Source organism: Mastigoproctus giganteus, chromosome 7 (genome assembly GCF_048544385.1).
Source record: "Mastigoproctus giganteus isolate SK-2022 chromosome 7, ASM4854438v1, whole genome shotgun sequence".
NCBI classification, from domain to species: Eukaryota; Metazoa; Arthropoda; class Arachnida; order Uropygi; family Thelyphonidae; genus Mastigoproctus; species Mastigoproctus giganteus.
Window position 1 is genome coordinate 20,163,370 of NC_143581.1, and position 24,583 is coordinate 20,187,952.

General features: G+C 38.0%; 1 protein-coding gene across 1 annotated transcript in view; it reads left to right on the forward strand.

Annotated features, from left to right (window-relative positions):
- LOC150082625 (carboxypeptidase B-like) overlaps positions 1 to 24,583 on the forward strand; it is a 39,207-nt gene that overhangs the window by 3,774 nt on the left and 10,850 nt on the right. The window contains exons 3-9 of the mRNA XM_090377869.1: positions 3 to 139; positions 1,286 to 1,385; positions 2,680 to 2,781; positions 10,223 to 10,324; positions 10,516 to 10,623; positions 16,569 to 16,662; positions 18,213 to 18,412. Of these exons, the coding sequence (XP_090233995.1) occupies positions 3 to 139; positions 1,286 to 1,385; positions 2,680 to 2,781; positions 10,223 to 10,324; positions 10,516 to 10,623; positions 16,569 to 16,662; positions 18,213 to 18,412 (843 nt within the window). The remainder of the gene's footprint in view (positions 1 to 2; positions 140 to 1,285; positions 1,386 to 2,679; positions 2,782 to 10,222; positions 10,325 to 10,515; positions 10,624 to 16,568; positions 16,663 to 18,212; positions 18,413 to 24,583) is intronic.

Sequence of the window (24,583 nt, forward strand, 5' to 3'; positions counted from 1 at the left end):
AGGCCGACTTTTGGGTGGAGCCTACAACCATAAGTAATCCTGTGGACGTTATGATTCCCCCGGAGAAAATTGGTCATTTTCAGTTTTTCATGGATGTTTATAGAATCCCAAGAGCTATTTTGATTGAAGATGTTGAAAGGTATGCTACTAGTTCGAATAAATGTAACTAAAAACAATTTAAAATGAAATTACAGTGACAGATAAAAGTTAAGGTGTAATCGTTGTCAAAATGATAGACAGGTCAATGAAACTTGTTGTCGAAATAATTTACGTGGCTAAGTCAGTCGGTCTCAGGCGAGGGCTTCTTGTTTTATGGTACCTTACTGACCCGAGCCCGCAATCTCCTTACTTGGGGCAGCGCTCGCTAACCACAGGCCGGTCTCAAACTTTTCAAAGATTTCTTCCCTAGACCTCACCGTTATCACAATTTCGAAGATGTGTATTGCAATAAATGAGTTGCACGTTGTCTATCCAGACGAATAGACTTCCTTTTCTGTAGTGACTCCTTGATGTTTACAGAGAATTGGTTTCGGGGTCTTTCTCTCTCTCTCTCTCTCTCTCTCTCTCTCTCTCTCTCTCTCTCTAAATGGGGTTACATTAAGAATTTAGACTTATCCATGGACTTCACATTGGGCCTTCACATCTCGGGTAAAATCAAGGTGTTAACGACACCTGTTGAAAAGGAATCTTCTCTGCGATGAGGTGAAAGGAAAAGCAAACTGTGAGGCGTTTTTCATTCAGACCACTTTCCTACAGCCATCGTGGGGTGCAATTGGATGGGAGATATTCCGTCCTGAAGCCGCTGCAAACTTTAAAGGTTTTCTACCCTTGTCCCCCCCCCCCCTCTCTCTCTCCACAATCTGAACATCAGTTTGGGTAAGTATTCAGTAGTTTTGGTACTTCTGTCTGTAATTTACCTAATTCCATCTTGCCGACTGTCTCACACAATGAATGACTCATACTGTCTCCATGCTACTGGATTATGAAAAGTTTCTCAGATGTATTTGGTATCCACGCCCAATGGAAATGAGTAGCACATCGTCCGAACGTTCTATTTTAAACCACCCATATTTACAAATCGCAATGATATGCATACGTATGCTCGTTTGAGTTCGATTTACAATCTTTAAGTGTGCAAACTCGATTGCACCTTAACACCAAAGTGATTAATTAATTTCTTACCATGATTCTGTGTTACATAATTTAATAATTCTACATTACATTGTTTTCTGATTTGCTACATCACCTGATTTACTGAAGCTGAACTTTTCGTTTCATATTACAGAAACATTTACATAGAAAGAGTGGCGTCGCCCCCTATAACTGATCCTCTTTTTCTCCATGCTGCTGATTCATTTTTCCTTCGTTATCAGCGACTGGATTCCGTAAGTAATATTCTTATTATTAACTCGAACTTAAATAAAACTATGTTGCATTTATATGAGAATTTTCGCAATATCATTGCAAAATCCATACAAAGGATGGATGGGGTACAATGATAAATATTTAAGATTGCACTGAATTATCTTTCTTTTATACTGAAATAGTGTGGCATATTTAAATACAAACTGCATTTAATGAAAAACAATGAATGTTCACAAAAATATTTTTATGCATGTTTTTATAGTGCCGACCTGACACTGATGTTAATATCCTCGTTGGCAGCCTCAAAACCAATTTTGGATAACAGGAAGGCGATGTTTTAGTCCATTTCTCTTTCAACACGGGCCTCGGTAAGTTCTGCTCAAATTCCTTAGGCCCATGTTCAAAGAGGTATAGACCAAATCCCCCCCCCCCCCAAAACGTCTTTCTTGTACTAATATCAGTTTCTGTGGTCTCTCTGGTCTCTTTCCATCGATTTCTGCAGTGTACCCAAACGTTTGCCGTAGGCAGCCACACCACATTAGTATTAGAATTAGTAGTGGCAAATGATTCAAGGAAGCAAGCTTTATAAAGCAACAAAAAACTTTTCACATCATCTGTCCATACCCTCTAATACTTTGTCCAGTTCTTTAATGAATTTATTCGAACTACGCACTTCCATAACAGTTTGTTCGAACAATCACGATGTTCGAACTGTCCCGATGGCTGAAAGCAAACTTCCACACATCTATCCTGTAATCATCCTTCCCTAGTTTGATTTTATGCTTTCTCACGGGTGTAGTCTAATCAAGATTAAACATGCCATCAGCATTGAGTTTACTCAAGCCATTCAAGGCCGTAAACATCTCAATCAGATCTCTTCGCATGTGCCTAGTCTCCAGACGCTGCAATTTTCAGAATGAAGCCTTCAAATTGTTTCTTTTGAAGCCTTTCTTGGTAAGAGCACCCTTTTATTCCCTTTTTCCATTGGGTGATTACGTCAACCACTACTGATCTGTTGTAGTTTTTCTGTAATGGCACGAACAGGTTGTTTATACTAATACGCTGTCTCGTGGACTTTCGTTTTTGAAAAATCAGAGGGGGTCCGGGTGCTTTTGGTAAAAAAAAAAGCGAATAATATACACTGTGACTGACATTAATGTTTTGTATATCTATAAAACAATTATTAGTGTTGTCTATTCTGTCAATATTAAGAAAAATTGCGTTTAAAATATTCCAGTATAACATAAGGCCGAAAGTAGTTTATGTTAAAAAATTTACCAGTAGAAAAAATATATTCATAATATATATTTACAGATCCATAGATTCATCCGTGATTTGGCATCAAGTAACCCCAAGATCGCTTCTGTGATTTCTATTGGAAGATCTTCAGAAGGACGTGATCTGTTGGCTATTAAGGTGAGTTATGCGAATATGAAGGTATTCACAGGTATTTTAATATACAAATATGAAGATATTCATAAGTAGGAAAAAGAATTTTAAAATGACTACCATACCGCCAGGTCCGCCACCGCGGGGGACCCATGGAGTGAGGCAGTCCGACAATTGGTTTGGGATGGTCGTTTGCGATCAGGTGGAGCCATTTGGAAATCTTTGCTACATTTCTTTTACTGTCCGCAGACTTTTACTGACCACAGGTTGGGAAATACTGGTTCCCAATCTGTGGTCCGCGGGACTTGACAGAGCATTTTTTGCGATAGGCAACAATTCATTAACAATGTTGGAGATACAGGTACGCTTATAACAACCTCGTACATACATATGTGAAGTGTTGTACATGTATAGCTAAAGATTTTTTTATTTTATTTTTTTTTGTAGTTCATGGCTTCAAATGGAAACAAGTTAGTTAATGAGTGCGTTACATTTCAGGCGCATTAGCAAATAATAATATATGATTTATAAAAAAAAATAATAATAAAATACACTGGTGTGCAAAACGTAAGGACCAACACTTTTTCTAAAGGTTACAACCACAAAATTTATACAAAATCTTTACTGATGAGAGTGGATTCAGTCTCAGCAGCGATTCTGGACGTCAGCTAATCTGGCGAGAGGTTGGCACACGGTATCACCACGCAAACATCACTGAAAGGGATCGATATGGCGGTCGAGGTGTTCTCGCCTGGGAAGGCGTTATCTTGGATGGACGTACACAACTCCAGATACTGGAAGACGGTACTGTAACCGGTGTACGCTACTGTACTGAGGTAATCCTTCCCCATGTGCGTGTGTTCCGAGATACCACTGGTCCCGAGTTCGTGTTTATGGATGATAACGCCACACCCCATTGCACTGCAGCTGTTGATATGCTTTTGGAAAGTGAGAACATTGTTCGTATGGATTGGCATGCCAGTTCGGCCGATCTATATCTCGTCGAACACACATGGGACGATCTGGGGAGACGCCTAGCGGCACGTCCACACCCACCAGAAAATGTTCACCAGCTGAAGATGGTACTGACAGAGGAATGGACGATGTTACCGCAAGAACTTATCAACAACATTGTTCTAAGCATGGACAGGCGGTTAAAAGCCTGCATTGACATTAGGGGTGGCCATATCTCCTACTGAGAACCACCTCTTCCCGTTGTTCCATCTTTGGCAGTGATGCATCTGTATCATGGCAGCCAGTGCTATGTTGCCATTTTTGAATAAAGTCCCTCTGTACCGTTTTGTTTCCGTTGTTGACACAACAACGGTGTTGTTTCCTTCATCATTTCTGTACCTCACGAGGTTCCTTTGGTATGCTTTTCCCATATCCAGGCCACTCCTATGAGAAGCTACAGATGAAAACCTGACTGGTCCTTAAATTTTGCACACCAGTGTAACATAAAGCAACAACATTTTGGCACGATCCAAAAAAATTTCGTTTCTGCGCATCCGCCATATTGATTGCCAATTCATTCCTCCAACTAATGCACAGGGGAAACATCATATCCAGTGCTCCAGCTACAATATAGGTATATGGATAACCTACATGATCTGTATGACAAAAATAAATAGTAATTGCCAGATTTCTGAGGCTGATTTTAATGAAATTTGTCACGACTCGACAGATTTTTCTAAAAGGCCCAAATATAAAATTTCATAAAAACCATCCACTGGCAGTCGAGTTATTACATCAGGACAGGTAAAAAAAAAAAAAAAAAAAAAAAGATAATAATTGTCGGATTTCATTGATCCGATTTTAATTAAATTTGAAATGGTTCCACAAACTTCTTAAAAGACCGAAATATAAATTTCCATGAAATCAGTCCACTGGGAGTCGAGCTGTTACATGCGGACGGACATGGTGAAGACTAGGTTCGGCGTGGAGTGAGGTGTGTTTTTGGGGTTTCAGGGACTGGTTGCATTCATCGTGAAACAGGTGGGTATATGGGATGTGTTAGGGTAACTAATAATAAGAATAGGTACATGTATACTTGCATGTATACCAACGCTAGAAGTATAGTAAATAAATTTGATGAATTTTAAGTGCTGGTCAAGACATCAAAGGCGGATATTGTTGGGATAGCAGAGACGTGGTGTCACACAGATATAAGGAATGCAGAACTGGAATTTCGGGAGAACAATATGTACAGAAAGGACAGACAGGATAGGAAGGGAGGAGGTGTTATGCTGTTAATTAAGAAAAACATAAAATCAAAAGAAGTGCATCCAGTTGATATAGATGAACAGTGCACTGTTGAGCCAGTTTGGTGTGACATAAGCACTGCGAAAGCAAAAATAAGAGTAGGAGTGTGTTATAGGCCTAATGACTCGAATGAGTACAATGAACAATTGTACAGAGAAATAGAGTGGGCTAGTAAATCAGAATGTCTTATAATGGGGGATTTTAACTTCCCAGATATTGACTGGAACTTGTGGGTTGGTCACTCACACACTAGTCAGACTTTTGTGGATTTATTGGATGATTGTTTTCTGCAGCAGCATGTTCGAGAGGCAACCAGAGAAAGTAATACTCTTGATCTGGTTATCAGCAGTGATCATTCGTGTATTAGGAATTTGCAGATAAAAGAACCACTAGGTGGCAGTGATCACAGTGCACCGATTTACTTAAAGATTTAATTACCATCAGGGGTAAAGGAAAGGGTTTTTGCTTCCGTAAAGGTGAGTACAGTGGTCTCCGACAGTTTTTAAATTCTGTACAGTGGGATCAACTGACGATGTTACCAACAGTAAATTCTAAGTGGGAAGCATTCAAGGAATTAATCGTGGAAGCTACTAAAAGTTTCATACCTATTAAGAAATATTGTTCAAGGTTTAAGCCTAAATGGTTGTCAAATGAACTAATGAGACTAGTGGCAGAGAAGAAAAATGCATGGAATGCATATAAATTATCAGGCGACACAGAAGCTTATGATATATATAAGCTAGTCTGTAATCAGGTCACAAAGGAGGTTAGGTAGGCGAAGGCAGATTACGAGAAATCTTTGGCAAAGGATGCTAAGAAAAACAGCAAGGATTTCTTTACTTATATAAACTCTAAAAGGAAGGGGATGAATCTGATTGGTTTACTTGATATCGATGGTTCAACTGTTGATAATCCTGCTCAGATAGCAAAAAAACTGAATGAGTATTTTGCATCTACATTCACACATGAGGAGTTATTAAGGTTTGAAAATAGCAGAAGGTTATCAAATTTTAGCAGGGTGCTTAATGATTTTGTAATAACTGAGAACAAAGTGGAGGAAAAATTGTTGAAGTTAAACATAAGAAAGGCACCTGAGGTGGATGGGATCTATCCAGTTATATGAAAGGAGGCGGCAAAGGAAGTAAGCAAACCCTTAGCCATAATTATGAGAGCATCCTTGGACTCAGGGGAGGTCCCGACGGTGTGGAGATGTGCAAATGTGTCCCCAATTCACAAAGGGAGATCGAAGGATGACACGAGTAATTACAGACCAGTTAGATTAACTTCTGTTCGGGGTAAAATAATGGAGTCACTGGTTAAAGATGCTTTGCAGGATCGTCTAGACAAGACTGCAGCAATAATTCAGACACGGCATAGATGTGCAGAAATTTGTCTTTAGCCAGCGGGTGGTTAATTGCTGGAATAAACTTCCATCTGTCGTTGTGGAAGTTGATAAGTTAAATAAATTTAAGGAGGAATTGTACAAATATTTAGAGGGGATTTTTTTGTGATTTTTTTTTTTTTTTTTTGACTGATGCTGCATAAGCTCATGCGTCTGCTTTCTTGCATCACATGCCACCACCGCTACTACTACTACTACTATTATGCACATATGATAACGAGCCTAAAAAAATGTTGGGAAACGCTGCTCTGTACCGTCACATATTCCTCCTTTCAGCATGGATTTCAGTTTAGCGAATAAGTAGTAGATTCTTATTCATCTAGGAGGAATAAATCAGAATAAGGTGGGAATGGATTAATTCTACAATCCCATGCTTTGCCAGAATTTCCTTGATAATCAGCACAGAATGCGACTAACATTATCACACAACAGGAACTAGCTCCCCTTTTTCTCGAAATTGCGGCCTTACTCAGTGAGTTCTTTGTCTTACATAATGGAATAAATTCCTTGTGAATTTATTCCACTAGGTAAGACTAGTGGAATAAATAGGTAAAACACAAAATAAAATGATCAACATCAATTTGGTTTTTAATTTTTGAAAACGAATATTTTTTGTCTCGGAGCAGGGCCGTGCAAAGGAAATGAGCTGAACGTGATGCACCAGAGGTTTAATGCTTCGCATCCAGCTCATAAGGGGTTTCCCCACAAAGTGTATTTAGTTATAATATAGCTATAACCAAAGAAAAGAACCCTCAAAATCAACCATGCACCCAGGTCTCCGGATACCATTTCACGGTGCTGTCCCGGAGGGCATTTGGTCGCCATTCCATGCTTTGTTTCTCTCTTCGTGGTTTGTATTAAGTCCACAAACAGAGACACAGAAATTCGGTCTACCGTATGTCACCTGGTACAATCGAATCTAGCAACGAGGGCTCATCAACAGCTTAAATGGGCTCTCCTATTGCTTCGAATTTGAGCAGCTTTTGTTCATCAGCCAAACACTACGGAACGAACCTACCACAGATGTTTGAACTGCCCAAATTTGTTAGAATTATATGAATTTTATCCGTTATGTGAAGTTGTTCTTTTTGTCATTCGATGATCAAAAGTAACCAATTTACGACCTTGTTTTTTTGACCGTTTCTGGTTTTCGAAGTGTTGTTAGACGTCCATGACACTTGCCATTTTTCAGATCCTCAAGGCCATCCTTAAATCTTGCAAACCAATCAAAAATAAGCGAGTTAGATCAGGCATTGTTATTACGCATTTATTTTACCAATCTAATTGTCTTTAATGACTTTCTTTTTTAATTTCATTTAACACAATTAGAACACCATGCAATGGCAAATTGTACAGAACATTAATGTAACCAGCAACATTTGGGCTCCCATGCACTGCAACCGATCCAAACCAAAAAAGTAAGCCCTCTACGCCTCCTCAGACCGTGGTATCTCGTCATTTTCAAATTCACAGCTAACATAACGCTCAGCTAATAAGCGTTCTTTAGACATCATTAATACACTTGCTTTCTTGCATCACATGCCACTACTACATCCACCACACTGGAAGAGCCAATTGATCCATGGTTCAGGTTCGGCATGCCTTGTAGCAAGCCAATCGACACGGTGCATTTGTTTTTGTTATTAAGTTATGCAACTCTTTCATGAAAATTTACTACGTGAGGCTCTCTATGCATCATGTAAACTCAAGTTTTCCTGTGACTGGCTGCTTTCAGCCCTAAATTCAGATTTTCTGTGGTCAGATGGAGAAATGGGATAATCAGCCATATCTGGGCGTACCGGCGTCTATCAGTCAGTATTTTAAGCTTAACTAGTCGTTTCTTGGGTTCAGAATCACCTCTGAACTTGCATTTCTCCAGCATATTAACAATTGGGATTTTCTTATTCCTGAACAATAAAACACACACACACACACACACACACACACACACACACACACACACACACACACACACACACACACACACACACACACACACACACACACACATCTTCTTCATATGAGGTGTGTGTATATGTGTTACACGCCAAAGCAACTAAGGATGAGGAGTCAATATATTGCGTACCTAATCGTAACTAATATTCTTGTTCTGCAATGATCATATTATTATTTTCATTTTACTTGTTATTAAAGTAAATAACAAGTTCTCTGGTCGATTTTCCTGCTTTGCTAGACTAAAAACCCCGGGTTCCGGGGGGAAAAAACCTTGCTATCTACGCCTGAGACCGACTAACTCAGCCACAGAATGAACCGTTTCTGCCTCCAATGAATTGTACCCCACAGATCAGAAGCTGAAATATACGACCTATTAGCATATTTACAGAGGCAGTGAGCCTTCACTCAAAGATTGAGCTGCGCAGCCTTTGTATTTTAGGGATTGAGCCAGCGGTCCCTACAAGACTGGTTTCAGCGTTGTGAGGGCTGCCGAAGCCCACATTTCTGCTCCATACAGGGCTTCTGAGCTGTTGTGATATACTTCCTCGTGATGCGAATATCCTTGATATTGAGATGTTGCTTCGCTTGCCACCTAAGTTTAGCCATTTTCAGGTGAAGTGCATCTAGATGATAATGAAAAGTCAAGTTGGGGTCGAAAACGACTCTAAGATCAGTATGAGTGGGCACATTAGGAATGTGAGTGGAATTGTGTAGCAATGGAATCATACGGATTGTGCTGGCTTAAGAGAGGTCATTTAGTCTGTTTTGGCTGGTTTGAGACATAGATTGGAATAAATATGCTGCAACATACTGACAAGTATAGCTGATATTACTGACAGGTAATAGCCAATGCCTTCATTAGAACGGTTAAGTCAGGTTGTTGTTGTTGTTGTTTTTTTTATGAAGTTAAAATTTAAAAATATAGATTTTTTTTTTTTTTTTTTTTTTGAATTTTACAGTAGTTCCAAATAAGAACTGCATTTTTTTTTTCCAAAAATTACCGAACACCGTTATTATTATTATTATTATTATTATTATTATTATTATTATTAATAGCCATATGGTGTAAGGAAGCCTGAGGCTTATGCTGCACCGGCCAAAAAAAAATTTCCCTATTACCCTGAGAGAGAGAGAAGTAGAAAGGAATCACCAAGAAAGAGAAGAATGATGATATCCAGCTCAAGACCCTGGGTGTGCCAAGCCCATACTCACCAGATGTGAGCTCCGGGGGGTATTTCGTCATCTTTAATTGAAAATATGTGAAAATGATATATTCACTAAATGAATATTATATAAAAATATAGCAAAATTGAGTTAAGCAAAGAACAAATAAATAAGGATTCTACCTTAACCTTCTTTAAAAACAAATGTGTTAAAAGCACAAAACATTATATATTCGACCGAACGATCCCAGCACTTATGAGTAATAATCGTTCTTAGCGTTGTCAAACGAGTGCGACACTCAGCGGCTTAGAAACATATCTATAAAATATATTTATTATTATCTAAAATTGCTAATATTATGGAGAAGCCGTGTTTAGGGACTTACTCTTATATTAATTAAATTTAATTTACAATATTATTTTATTTAAATGCTTTTAATTATTTAAATAAAATAATATTGTAAATAAATAAATTTTGAAATTTAATAATACAGTACAAAAATTTCCTCGTGATGCGAATAGCATTACGCAAGAAAGTAAGCTTATATAGCATCAGCCAAATATTAAATATTCATAAAAAGATAGAAATCAATGACTTTAAACAAATTTTCATCTTTGTAATGTTATTGCCATTTCACATTATTTTGAATCTGGGTTTCAATAATAACATTCTTTTTATTATCAGATTGGTGGCAGCGGACAGAACAAACCTGCGATATGGATAGATGGTGGCATTCATGCACGAGAATGGATTTCACCTGCCACAGTTTCATATATTGCAAAAGAAGTAAGTGCTATTATGTCTTGAATGCATTTTCGAATTTCCTTTCGTATTCTATTATAAGAATAAAGACACATGTCATATTGGCATTATACCAGTGTATCATATAAATTATGATATATTTGTATAGTACAAATATGACATGTAACTGAATCCTTTAATCATTATGCATAAAATAACAATCTCGATCTCCCTAGTTGGTGAGGAATTATAGTAATCCCGAGGTAAAACGGCTGGTGGATACCTATGACTGGTATATACTTCCTGTAGCTAACCCTGATGGATACGAATATTCTCACAGCACTGTAAGTAGCTTCTTTTCTTTATTTATTTAAGTATTTACAAATTTCACCCCAGGGGCTCACATCTGGTGAATATGGGCTTGGCAAACCCAGGGTCCTGAGCTGGATATCATCATTCTTCTCTTTCTTGGTGATTTCCTTCTACTTCTCTCTCTCTCTCTCTCTCTCTCTCTCTCTCTCTCTCTCTCTCTCTCTCTCTCTCTCTCACACACACACACACACACACACACACACACACACACACACACACACACACACACACACACACACACACAGGGTAACTCGAAAATTATTTTTTTAGCTGGTACAGCATAAGCCTCAGGCTTCCTTGCACCATATGGCTAATAATAATAATAATAAGTAAAAGATTTTGAAAATGAAGAGAATTACAGTATACTCCTGATTATCAGAAAGCGAATTGATCAGATATCTGTGGCCTTAGTTGATCCTGCTATTGTCCCATGCTCAGTTCTTTATTCTCTCTTTGTTGTTGCACTCGACTACATTATTATTATTATTATTATTATTATTATTAGCCATATAGTGCAAGGAAGTCTGAGGCTTATGTTGCACCAGCTAAAAAATAATTTCCGAGTTACCCGGTGTGTGTGTGTGTGTGTGTGTGTGTGTGTGTGTGTGTGTGTGTGTGTGTGTGTGTGTGTGTGTGTGTGTGTGTGTGTGTGTGTGTGTGTGTGTGTGTGAAAGAGAGAGAGAGAGAAGTAGGAGGGAATCACCAAGAAAGAGAAAAATGATGACATCCAGCTCAGGACTTTGGGTGTGCCAAGCCAATACTCACCAGATGTGAGCCCCTGACATGTAATAATAGTAGGCACTGCTCTCACTGACAAGATAACGCTTCAAATTTTATCTAGAATCATTCATAGGAAGGCCAAATAGAGAGAGAGATATTAAGAGCAATAAAATGCGGTCTTACTTAATAAGTACAGGGCAATTCCGGAAAAAATTCGCGAGTTGGGGTTAAATTTGAAAGTACATGCAATTCTGCCCAGACAAGATAGGAGGAAGTATTAAATGAGGATGTTGTCATTCAGTTCAACCTTGGAGAGATCATGCAAAGCTCATGGAGTAGAATTTTTCTTAGTGTGGTCTGTGTTTGTTAACAGGAGAGACCTGTTCTACAGAGATTGCTGATGTTATCAAGGCAGTGTTAGGTGGGTTGGAAAACTGCTAGCTTGGTAGGGGGATATCCAGACTAATAGATTATCAATAGCCACAGGCAGATGTGAAAGTTTCTTGCACTGCTTCTATTGGAACGGGCAGCAGCCTGGAAAGCCAAGTGGCAGGAATTTCAAAGACTGCTAGAAGTCACGATGGAATATGTATACACATGAACTGTGTTAGCGAAACTAAGAGTAAGAACAGGTGCATGCATACTTGCATGTACACCACTGTTAGGTGCATAGCAAATAAATTTTTTGAATTTGAAGTGCTGGTCAAGACATCAAATGTGGCCATTGTTAGGATATCAGGGACGTAATGTCACTCAAATATAAAGGATGCAGAATTTGAATATGGGGAGTACAATGTGTTCAGAAAGGGCATAGTGTCAATTATCAAGCGGCGCCGAGGTTCCCTCTAACTCCGTGGTACAGAAGGAATAGACAGGACAGGAGGGGGTTATGCTCTTAGTTAAGAAGAACGTCAAATCAAAAGCAGTGCATCCAGTTGACAGGGATGGTCAATGTAATTTTGAGTCAGTTTGGTGTGACAAAAACACTGGGAAAGCAAAAATGAGAGTAGTAGTAGTCTGTTACAGGCCTAATGACTCTGATTAGTTCAACGAACAACTGTACAAAAAATTAGAGTGGGCCAGTAAATCAGAGTGTCTTATAATGGGGGATTTTAATTTCCCAGATATTGACTGGAATTTGTGGGTTGGTCACTCACACACTAGCAAGGCTTTTGTGGATTTATTGGATGATTGTTTTCTACAGCAGCATGTTCGAGAGGCAACTAGAGGAAGTAATACTCTTGATCTGATTGTCAGCAACGATTATTCATGGATCAAGAATCTGCACTTTCGGGATGTATTGTCTCGTTGTAGCTCCCTTTTCCGTGGTTGTCCAGGTGTTTTGCCATTTCTACCTCATCATGTTCCTTATTCTTGCTATTTCCATTTTCTTTTCAACAGTGATGTTATCAATAGTCGTGGGTATTCCTTTGTTTATTCTGTACTTCCGGTATCTGAATTGTACCTCTAGATTTGCTGGCATTTTCCCTAGTAAAGCTTGTAACGCCTTTGTTGAATTTTTTTTGGTGCCCTTGACATGGTTAAGAGCGCCAATCTTCGTGCCTGTTCCAGATGTTTGGTTATTATTACCTCGTTTGCTTTATATCCCCACGCACACGCTCCGTAAGTAAAAATAGAAAGGAAAACGCAGTTATAACCTTAGTGTGTGGGCTTTTAGGCTCCATTCTCTTCTGGTTATTTGCTTGAGGGCTATCAGGAAGGTCGTGGTCTTCTAAGTATTTCGCGTGTGGGTGGAAGCTGAGTGTTTCATTCGCCATGACGCCTAGGTATCCAGTTGTTTGTGTATATCTGCTCCTTTGATCTTTGTACTTGACGAGTGGTGGGCGCTTTCTATCGAGTTTCCCCTTGATCAGAATTTGCATCGGTTTTTTTTGTGGATATGTTCAATCTGTGTTTATCCGCCCATATGGCAAGCTCTTCTAAGATTTGGTTTGCATTATTTTCTATCTCCCTCATGGTGTTGCTGGCTGTGACAATAGTGAGGTTGTCTGTGTAAGCTATTAATGTTGTTGATTGGAAGGTTGTATGTAACCAGGTGTTGAAAACAAGGTTCCAACAGAGTGGGCATCCCCCTTGTGATTTTTCTTCTGATTTCCCGAACACTGCTCTGAACCATCACCTCCCAGTCACAGAAGCAATCAGAAAGCAAGGGGAAAAGCGGAGCAGAAATGCAGCTTCCCTGGACCTCACGAGGGCACACTGCCACCAGTGTGTCAAAGGCCCCGCAAAATTCATAAAGATGGCTAGGAGGTACTTGCTGTTAGAGTTATCTCTTGTGGCGATTAATTCTGAGGTGGCATCTTGTTCTGCGCCTGAGGGTGAATCCATACTGCTTTGATGAGTATAGGCCTTTTGTTTTATAGGTATGAATCAGTCTGGCGGCAATGACCTTTTTCAGAACTTTGCCCATGACCAGTAGGAGGGCGATCGGACTGTGAGGGGTAGGGTCTTGTTCAGGTTTGTTGGGACTTTTCAGGATGATTTTGAGGTTTGCCAGCTTCCTGGTCCTGGGGAAGGTGGCAGAAAGGAGACGGTGGCTTGGCCTATTTCCTCCAAAGTGAATGGCAATTCCTCTGGGGGTCCTTGATATGCTGTTTTGTCATCTCATTTCTTTTTGGTGTGATGTCTTCATATTCCAGGTCTTGATAGATGATTCCAGGATCATATTGATGGTTTTGCCCAGTTGGTTGATTGATTGATTTGGGTTTTATTGGCGCATTAGCAACTTAGGCTATAATGCGCCAAGACCAATTTTTGCCGTCATTTGTGGAGGTATTTTGTGGGACGTCCAAGGTAGCATATTTTTCTTGTGAGGGGATCTTGCTATTGAGCAGTTTATAGACTAGATCCCGTGGATCTGTGTTTCCATTTGTTTGGATTAGCCTTTCCCATGCTGCTTTTTTCTGTTGTTGTTGTATGGTTTATGATGTTTAGGTAGGTGGTAGAAGTTAGAGTGCCCGGCACAATAATGACTGGATGCAGGGTATCCCAGCAGAACATTGCCCAAAGCACAACACCACCGCCACCGGCCTTTTGTCACACAGGGCATCCAGGCGGCATCACTTCTCCAAGTAAATGATGCAAACATACCCGGCAGTCCACAGGAAACACGATTCATTGGACCAGATAACCTTCCAATCACTCAAGGTCCAGTTTCAATGCTCTTGTTCCCATTGTAGATGCTGTCACTGGTGAACCGTGGTTAGCATGGGCACTCGGAGCGGCCTGCAGCTACACAGCCTTTTTCATCAGGGTTCGATGTACTGTGTACTGTGATACATTACTCCCATCACCAGCATTCAAATTACTGGCGAGTTGCACCACAGTTGCCATGTACCATCCGGGAGAGCCTTCACTCACCTCAAGCATCGATAAACCATGGTCATCCAACACCCCACTGGCAATTCATGGGTTTCCCTTCCTCTGACCACTTTCGGTAGGTACTAACCATGGCTGACCATGAGCACTCCACCAGCTGTGCCATTTTTGATATGCTCTGATCGTCATCTGGCCATTACAATTTGGCCTTTATCAAACTCGCTTAAGTCCTCTGCCTTTCCCATCTGAAGAACAAGAGTAACACTGATTAATGGAGCTCAGTATCAGGCGTTTTTTATACCATGTCCTGACCTGCAGTGTAGTTCACCTGTAGTTGCTTCGATTTGCATAACGACTCGCTGGTCATAATGTTTTGGCTCATCGGTGTATCTGTAAATTGCTTGTTCTGTGGTCGATTTTGTTTGCTGGAAGAAACACCCCGAATTTCCAGGAGTAAAACCGTGCTACCTTCACCTGATTAACAGCTAAGTTTTGAAAATGGTCCATAAAAATTCCTCGTCATTGATGGGACTCGAACTCGGGTCTTTTCCACATGGTATGGAGAGAATGGCAATTCTACCAACTGTGCTACCCATGAAGGCTCACAGGACAGAGAGAATACTGGAGCGGCACTGTATTTTGTAGTCATGCTGTCTTGAACTATTGCCACTGGAGCAGTTGTACTTAGGTACCTCCATTACCACTCAGCTATAGTGAGAAAACAAGCACTTCTACCTGCGTAGATTATAAACTGTCTTTAATTGTTTAAAGGCCTGCAGATTATTCTCAGGCGTTTCGTGGTACTTAGTACTTCTGAGTGACTGAATTATCCTTATTACACCATCAACTTCACACAATAAGACCTGAGTGAGTCTAAGTCTGCAAAGCTGATGGTGTAATAAGGACAGCAATTCAGTTACTGAAGAAGTGGTACCAGAAGTACCACAAAATGTCTGAGACAGATTACAATCTATGCAAGTATATGTGTTTTTGTTCAGTGTTCCTCATTTAAGAATTTTTCTCTTATCTTGGGATAATCTGGGAAAATATATTTCCAACGAGCTCAGATAACTGCAAGCCTACTGTAAAACTAAATTTAATTTTAAATGTGCATTGCTATTTATTTAAGAGTCTCACTACTCTTACAACTGTTTTTGTATAGAAAGAAAAAGTACTTATATGAAAGTTAATTTAAGTTCACTATAAATCATCTTACCAGAATTTCTGCTTTTAATTTTTTCAATACTGACAATTGGTTAACGTCACCATGAAAAACAAATATCACTGTAAGAGTGTAGACATTGTTTTAAATGCGTGTATAAGAGCAATATAATTTTTATTTGAAAGATTTCCAATAAATGAGAATCAGTCGATAATTTGAAGTGGCTAGTTATGACAGTATTAAAACTACAAAAGACTTTCATCTTTATCTTTTACAATAATAGTAAAAAGGAATTGACTACTATTCTACATAACTTCATCTTTCACTTGTTTTGCTAAAAACTTCAGTTGCAGAGACTTAGGAATTCTTTCAATTTTCAACAGGATTTGAATCCAAACCTCTCCAAATGAGTGAGAACCCACTATATCGTCGTGGAGGAAATTGTATATCTGCTATTATATGTTGTTTTAATGCTAATATGTTTTAATTAGGACAAAGGAAACAAAAATACCAATTTGAAATGATTGCTTTCTTTATTCTAATCTGCAAGTTATTCCATATGTATAGTGTGCCATTCTTTCAGTTAACTTCCTAGTAAAAGTAACCCACTTTATGACAATTTTTTTTAAGTAATGCTGCAATATATATCTGAATTTCATTTGCATTTTGATATTTTTCTATTACTCTTTCTCTTAGGATAGAATGTGGAGAAAAACACGCTCAAGGACAAATTCTATATGGGGATGTCTAGGAGTAGATCCAAACAGAAATTGGGGATTTCATTGGAATGGTAGGATTTCTTTGATTTTGTTTAGACAGTACTAAACCATTACCTCTGATAGTATTTAAAATTTCTGCTTATACACCATAGTGACACTCTGAGTGTGATGAGCAGGAAGTTTACAATTTCATTATAGACATCAGCACGACAGTTAAAAAATAAAATGAGCAATGTGCATTTTATGTGGCAGAATATGGTCTTGATCTTGTAATATGCACATCCATGTACGTTACCCACGACTACAGTTAGCCCTTAAAAATATTTTTACTCAGATATGATCCCAAGGTTGCAAGACAATAATTACAAAGCATTTGTTACATTTATGACATATTCAGTTCTATAGGGCTTACCCCTCACACTATGTTAAGTTGCTAGGGTACATCCTTACCTTTTTTTTTTTTAAGATAAGCCATACCATAACATGTCAGGCTCCCATATGAATTTATGGCAAAAACTGATGTGCATGAAAGAATTTTCTTCCCAGAGATGTTTTACTTGGGTATTGTCCCATTTTCCTTTCCTATATTTGAGTTTAGCCATTATGGCATATTCTTGTATATTTGCTTAAGGTCACATTGATAGGATCAAGCATACACAGCTAGCCAGGGATTCCAATACTATTATTTCTTAAAACACTGTAAATGTATCCAAATGGTTGTTAAATTAAAGTTGGTCTCTATATTTTCTTGTTTCGTAAAATTCCTATAACATTTTACTTATTTAATGGAAACAAGACCAACTCCTGCAGATAAGGGCAGTTCTCCAGCTATAATAAAAACAGACAGGTGAGAGGCTGGTTTATTGGTATTTTTTTGGGGGGAAGGGGAGGTTTCTTGGGCATCAACAACCTTGAATAATTCTTAGAGAAGCAAATGGAAAAAAAGGAATATCTGGTTAAACTTCAGAATTACAAGTGCTGTATGTTCCAATTCAAATTATACCAAAAAATATATTCTTAATTTCTCAATCTTGCAAATTCCTCTAACCCATGTGACTGTTCCAGGGTATAGAGAAAACTTGCATATTTATTTAACAAGTTTAGGGTTCTTGGCACCCCTATGCCCTGCTTACCAGGCTTACCGCATTCTGTCATCCCTGAAGGTCATGCTAAATTTGTGCAGCTATGAAGCATCTGTAAAGAAAATACACCGGTGCACAAAAGTCAAGGACAGACACAATTTTAATATGAAATTTCATAAGTGGGAAAACTGGCATATCAGTAAACCATGGAAACATTCAAATTAGAAGTGTGATCTCTCTGCTGGCAGGGTAGGTGAGAAGACATCACCCAAATGCAAGTGGTAACCTTAGAATGCTCGAAGTGTCAAATCACATTCTTGCACAAAGGCTTTAACTTTTTCTGAACTGCTTCAGCTTGTTCCCTCCTTTAGGAAATGCTGGTACCACTCCTGCTAACACTAGCATAACATGAAACACAAACAAATTTTATTATTAGTTTTAGAACTTGTAAAATGGATTTATTTTAATAATATATTTCCGAATAAACCATTTTGATTATTTGTATAGCATGGATTTGTATGTTTTATTTATATTTACAGAAGGTGGAGCCAGTAGTAATCCATGTGCACCTACATATGCAGGACCAAGGGCATTTTCAGAGCCAGAGACAAAAGCAATGTCAGATTTCATTTTGAGTTTAAAGAGTGCAAAAATATACCTTGCTGTTCATGCTTATTCGCAGTTATGGCTTATGCCTTGGGGATGGACTTCTGCTTTACCCGAAGCTTATCCTGAAATGGTGCGTATATTTGAATTTCTTAATACATTTAATTCTTCAAATTAAAAGATCCCCTATAAAGGCTGACACCCCAGAAATCTGAATTTAATCTTACTATAAATCATGGACAATGCTGAGTGGATGATTAGCAAGCACCTGTTAATCATGAGATATATTCTTGAAAAGATCACCTTCATGCAAAAATACATTAAACTTCATAATTTTCCTATAACAAATTTCTCCAAATAATGGGGAAATTTGGGGACTGTAGTGGCTGAAATAAAATAAATATGAACGTTTGCAACCTACTCGGACCCCATTAGAGTCGGTGCAACCAAACTTTTCATAGTTGCTGCTTTAAGAGGCAGAGAAGTATGTTTGGGCCGCAAAATTTTCACCTTTCTACCATGAATATTAGATCACCCTGCAATTCCAGAACAAATGTTCAAGAATTTCAGGGCAATTTCATCCAAGGTTATTTTCAAATTTAAAATTTTTTCACCTGGAGTAACATGTGTAAATTTAGTACATTTCACCCAGAGTAATAAGATACAGAGTGGTCACTTGCTCAATTACTCCTAGCATCACTAATGCATGCAAGGGTGTGAACTAATACGGCAATCAAAACCCACAGAGTAGCAATGCACATGCCTACTGTTGAAAGTAGGCATGTGCATTGCTACTCATGTGCATTACTGAATACAGTAATGCTTAGAATGTAGATTTATTTGGAGTTACACCAACAGTTTGCAAAAATTTTTTTTTAGATATTATTAGGGGCATAAATTCAAACTGAGGAAGGATGGTTGCAGGTCAGATGTGCAGAAATTTGCCTTCCGCTACAGGGTGGTTAATTGTTGGAACAAACTCCCATCTGGCATTGTGGAGGTGGGTAGTTTAAATAAATTCAAGAAAGAACTAGATAAACCCTTAGAGGAGATGGACAAGTGAATTTCCCTGTTTACATCCAGGTAGTTAAAAGATTTGAATATGGTCTATTGCAGTGGAAACTTGTTTTGTTCATGCCCAGCCCCAATTGTAAAGTAGTAGTATTTTTTATTGTGTGGTGGTACCAACCAAACTATGCCAACACCACAGTGTAAAAGAGGGTAGATAAAGGCCAATTAGTGTAGTGGCATAAATGTACTGTAGTGTGGTGTTGGGTTAGGTTGTTTCTGTAACTAGCCGTGGCAGTAAGCTATCAACAGCTAGTTGCCATCCCTGGCATGTGGAGCCAGGCCAGGGATCTATCTGGCACAGGTAATTTTCATACCAATCAGATCAATGTATTAATCTACCTAACACTGTAGGAGTAAATAAATATAGAAAAATAACAAAGACAGAAGAAACAGACAAGCAGGGAAAAGGAAGGAACAGAAAAGATAAATAGAGAAGAAAGGAACAGAAAAGATAAATAGAGAAGAAAGGAACAGAAAAAGAAAATGGACTCAGTAGAGATCATGAAATCCATAATGATTAGTAAGTCCATATATTACCAAGCAAAACTAAGAATCTGTCCTCTCTTGACCAACTGCAGCATGTTCTGAAATGGAGTGTGTTTCGAACAGAATGCAACGAAGGACGATTCACAGTCAATCAATTTGCACAAGTGGGTTTCACATTCTTATATGAGCATTCCTCGTAAGTGTCCACTCCTTGTACAATGGGAACTGATTATTTCCTTTAAATAACAATCTCCAGAAGTATGTCCATAGGGAAGACATCAGCAGCACTTTGTAGTTAGTAGTAATGGCAAATGATGTGAAAAAGAAAATGTTGTCCCTCACTATATGAAAAAAAATCCCCAGTGCCAAATCCAGAAACTTTGGAGCCCTGGACTTTTTTTTCTGCGGGGCCAATGATGACATTAAAAAAACATGAGTTGCATGCAGGCATACTAATCTATGTAAAAAACCATACTACATATGGCCTGGCAGAGGCAACATGCAGTGCTGCAAATTAACAATGCACTATCTCCAAAAGCACTGTAATTGCTATGTTACTGCACACATACACATGTGCAGTATCACATAGCAATTACAGTTGTTTCAGAGACAGTACAATGTTACCTTGTTTGCAGACTATGCAATTTACTACAAAGTATTGCTGCTATAATTCTTGGTTATTTTTGTTATTATTGAACATAATTTTATATTTATTATTAATTTATTCCTATTTTTCCATTATTATTACTGACTCTCTTGGGGAAGTGGGCAGGGCTAAATTTACCAGACTGAGTTGCTTCAGTGATCCGTGATTAAAGGAGAACCCTTATCCTTTTTGAGACCAATACAATAACAGTAAGGAGTGGCCTCAAGTTTTTTAACTGTCAATATTTGTGTTAGGCAAGGGCCCACCATTTGTCAGGAGGCCCTGTTGTACTGAACAGTTTGGATGTGCCTGGATCTTGCAATGAATTCTAGAGTAAAAACATGGGCTTATTTATTTTAGCATTATTGTTTTTTTTTCAGTATTTTTATTATACAGTACCTATATAATTTTATAATTTTTTTTTCAGATTTATATCACTAATATTTATGTATCTGGTGGTTTTTTTTTTTTTTTACTAATGTAAAATATTTTTTTGTATTCCTATAATTAGTGCTTATATTATAAAACATAACTTGCACCTGAATTGGGATTTTTGTTGTCTAAGTTTGCTGACTGATAATTTTATTTGGTCTCTCTTTGTCAACTATTTTATGAAATAAAATTAGCTTGGTTAATATTAAAGTATCCTACATAAGCCAGACAAGTTAAAATTATATCACACTGGCTTATAAAAGCCAGTGTGATATAATTAATTTTTTTGTCTTCAGAGTGAATTTTATCCTGTGGTGTGTGTGTGTGTCAACTGAATGTTTTCAGTTTTTATTCCTGAAAATCTGGTCACCCTCGCCATACGATTCTTTCAAGCTGATGAAAGGACACCTTGTACCAAAAACTACTTATGTAGACCTGACATAGTCGAGTGGTCAGGAGCGAGAGTGCAATAGCATGTGCTCTTTGAGTGGACCATAGTCCAAGCCCATGACTGCTAAATACAATTAACGTTTGCATTGATGATTTATTTAAAACTTTACTGGTTGTGCGGAGTATAAACAAGATTTTTAAATTTTTTTTTATATATTTTAGCTTTTAGTACTAATATAATTAGGAAAGATGTTATGTGGTGATTTTCCATGAAATTTCTCTTTCTAAATAACCACTATTATACCACGAGTTTTTTAAATTAGTTTATTCAGCCTATTGACAATTAAAAATATACTATATGATTAGGTAACATTTCTGGAACCCTGCCACCATCAGACCATATTTGGCTGCTAGAGGACGGAGAGACAAATTGTAACAATTAATTATACAATATCGGTGTAGATACGCCATAGTTTACCCATAAATTTAAACTACGTATGTAGTGTAAAAGGCATTGTTTTAATTGCATCTCATATTGCGGCTGCCTTCACAATGAGATACCAGGTATTGCACTACTTTGAATAATTAAAGCTTCTCTAGTAGAGAAGACTACTGTTATTTATTCTTTTTGGATGGCACCACCCAGATGACACTGTTTCAAAGCTGTTGGCCTATCATCGGTGGGTGGGTAGGTGCCCTGGTAATGCAACATGCTATCACAGTTGTGAAGTGATTCTACAATATGAGATGCCAAATGGTGTACAGATAATGTATTTAAAGAACAAATGCACAAGGCATAATTATATATGGGTTTTAAGTAATTAACTATATAATATCGGTGTAAATACACCATAGTTTACCCATAAATTTAAACTAAGTATGTAGTGTAAAAGGCATCGTTTTAATTGTATCTTGTGGAATCACTTCGCAACTGTGATGGCATTACCAGGGTACCCATCGATGATAGGCCAACAGTTTTGAAACGGTGCCATCTGGGTGGTGGCATCCAATGAGAATAAATAACAGTAGTCTTCTCTACTAGAGAAGCGTTAATTATTCAAAGTAGTGCAATATCTGGTATCTCGTTGTGAAGGCGGTCGCAATATGAGATACAATTAAACCGATGCCTTTTACACTATATACCACTATATACATATTTAAATTTATGGATAAACTATGGTGTATCTACACTGATATTATATAGTTAATTATTTAAAACACATAATTATGCCTTCTGCATTTCATCTTTAAATAAATTAATTATTAATGTGTTAATACAAACATTTTATCTATTACTACTAAGTTTTTATAAAAATATTGCTTATACAGTACAATTATCTATACAATTCTTTACACAATTATCTATTACTTGTAAATTTTTGATATATACAAATGAAAGGTAAAACAAAACAGCTTATTTATAACTGAGTTGGGCCTTGGGCTTTTAATTACTTGCCCAACAATAGCAGGTTGCCGGATCCAGGAACACAATGCTTCTTTATTGTTCATATGTGCTTGGGTTGACTGTTGGCTGAGCCTCACTTCCAAAAAAAAATTTAAGTTTTGGTTATGCTGATCTTGAATTTGTGTGTGGGGGGGAGTAATGGAGGGAAGGGGAAGAGTAGGCTGTTAATTATTAATTTTTTTTGTTTCTTAAAGCCTTCTTCTCTTATCCCTTTAAAGATGTTAATATACTGTGCATCAAATTCTATACCATTTCTTGTTTATAAAATTGGCCCCAAACATTTTTATATACAATGATTCTTTGAATTTTCTTTTGTTGTACTGCTGATCAGTTGAAAGGACTGTGGTGCTGTTAAACTGTATGCATTCCAGTGTGAAGATTATTATTTATTATTATCATTAGCCGTATGGTGCAAGGAAGCCTGAGGCTTTTGCTGCACCAGCCAAAAAGAGAGAGAGAGAGAAGCAGAAGGGAATCACCAAGAAAGAGAAGAATGATGATATCCAACTCAGGACCCTGGGTGTGCCAAGCCCATACTCACCAGATGTGAGCCCCTTGTTTGACAATTTAGCAGAACTACAGTCCTTTCAACTGATCAGGTTAAAGAATCATTCTATATAAAAATGTTCAGGGCTAATTCTATAAACAAAAAATAAGGTACAGAATTTGTCCACAATATTTTAACATCTTTAAAGGGACAACAGAAAAAGAAGACCTCAAAAACAAAAAACAAGAACAGCCAACTCTTCCCCCACAAATCTAAGAACAGTATAACCACAACTTAGAAAATTTTCTAGGAGTGAGGCTTAGCTAACCACCAACCCTAAGGTACAGTTGAACAGCCATACTGGGCTCCAGGATAACAAAGCTTGCAACCTGATATTGGCCAAGTAATTAAAAGCCCCATGCCCAACTTAGGTATAAATAAGCTGTTAATAGCACCTCTTTTCTGAATGAAGGAGACTTAGGCAAGCACAAGATTATTAACAGGTAAGCCAGTATATTATTTATTTTACTTTTCACTTGTGTATATAAAAAACTTACAGTAAAAGATAATTGGTGTTTGTACTAACACATTAATAATTAATTGTTACAATTTGTTTCTCCATCCTCTAGTACAGGGAAGTATGGTTTGATGCTGGGTTCTGGCAAGGTTCCCGAAATGTTACCTAACTGTATAGTACATAGGAACTCCCCGATTTACGTAAGGGTTGCATTCCGTGGAACGCTACGTAAGTTGGAATTTCCCCCATGCTTGTGCAGTACTTGTAACTGTGCTCGCTGAATTGACTGAATCAAAAAAGAAATGTTTGATGAACATGTAAATAGAATTATTTATTGTATTTAGTCAACTTTTTATCTCGTGTGCAGCCGACCGGGCTAGCCGAGTGGGTAAAGTACCTGCCCGGCAACCCAAAGGTCGCGGGTTCGATTCCCGCCTCAGGCTTGGATCAAAGTACTGCAAAAACCTTGGGAGGTGCAATATGGCCATAGAAGCCGATGCGCCAACAACTACCAAATCAAAAAAAAAAAAAAAAAAAATCTCGTGTGCAGGAAAAATTACAAAAGCGCGCAATTTAAAAAAAATTAAAATTATAAAATTACAAAAAAAGAGAGGAGACAGGCATAATATCGGTAAGTTTTACCTCTCGAGCACCATTACCAGAATCGACCTCTTCAGCTGATAAGTACAAAGCTGCAGAGGTTGAGGGCTGTGTAGATTTAGAAGGGGTCGGTCGCTCAACCTTACGAAAGAATATACAAAGGGTACTAGGAAAGTTTTGCAATATGACGCAACAATGAATCACAGGAAG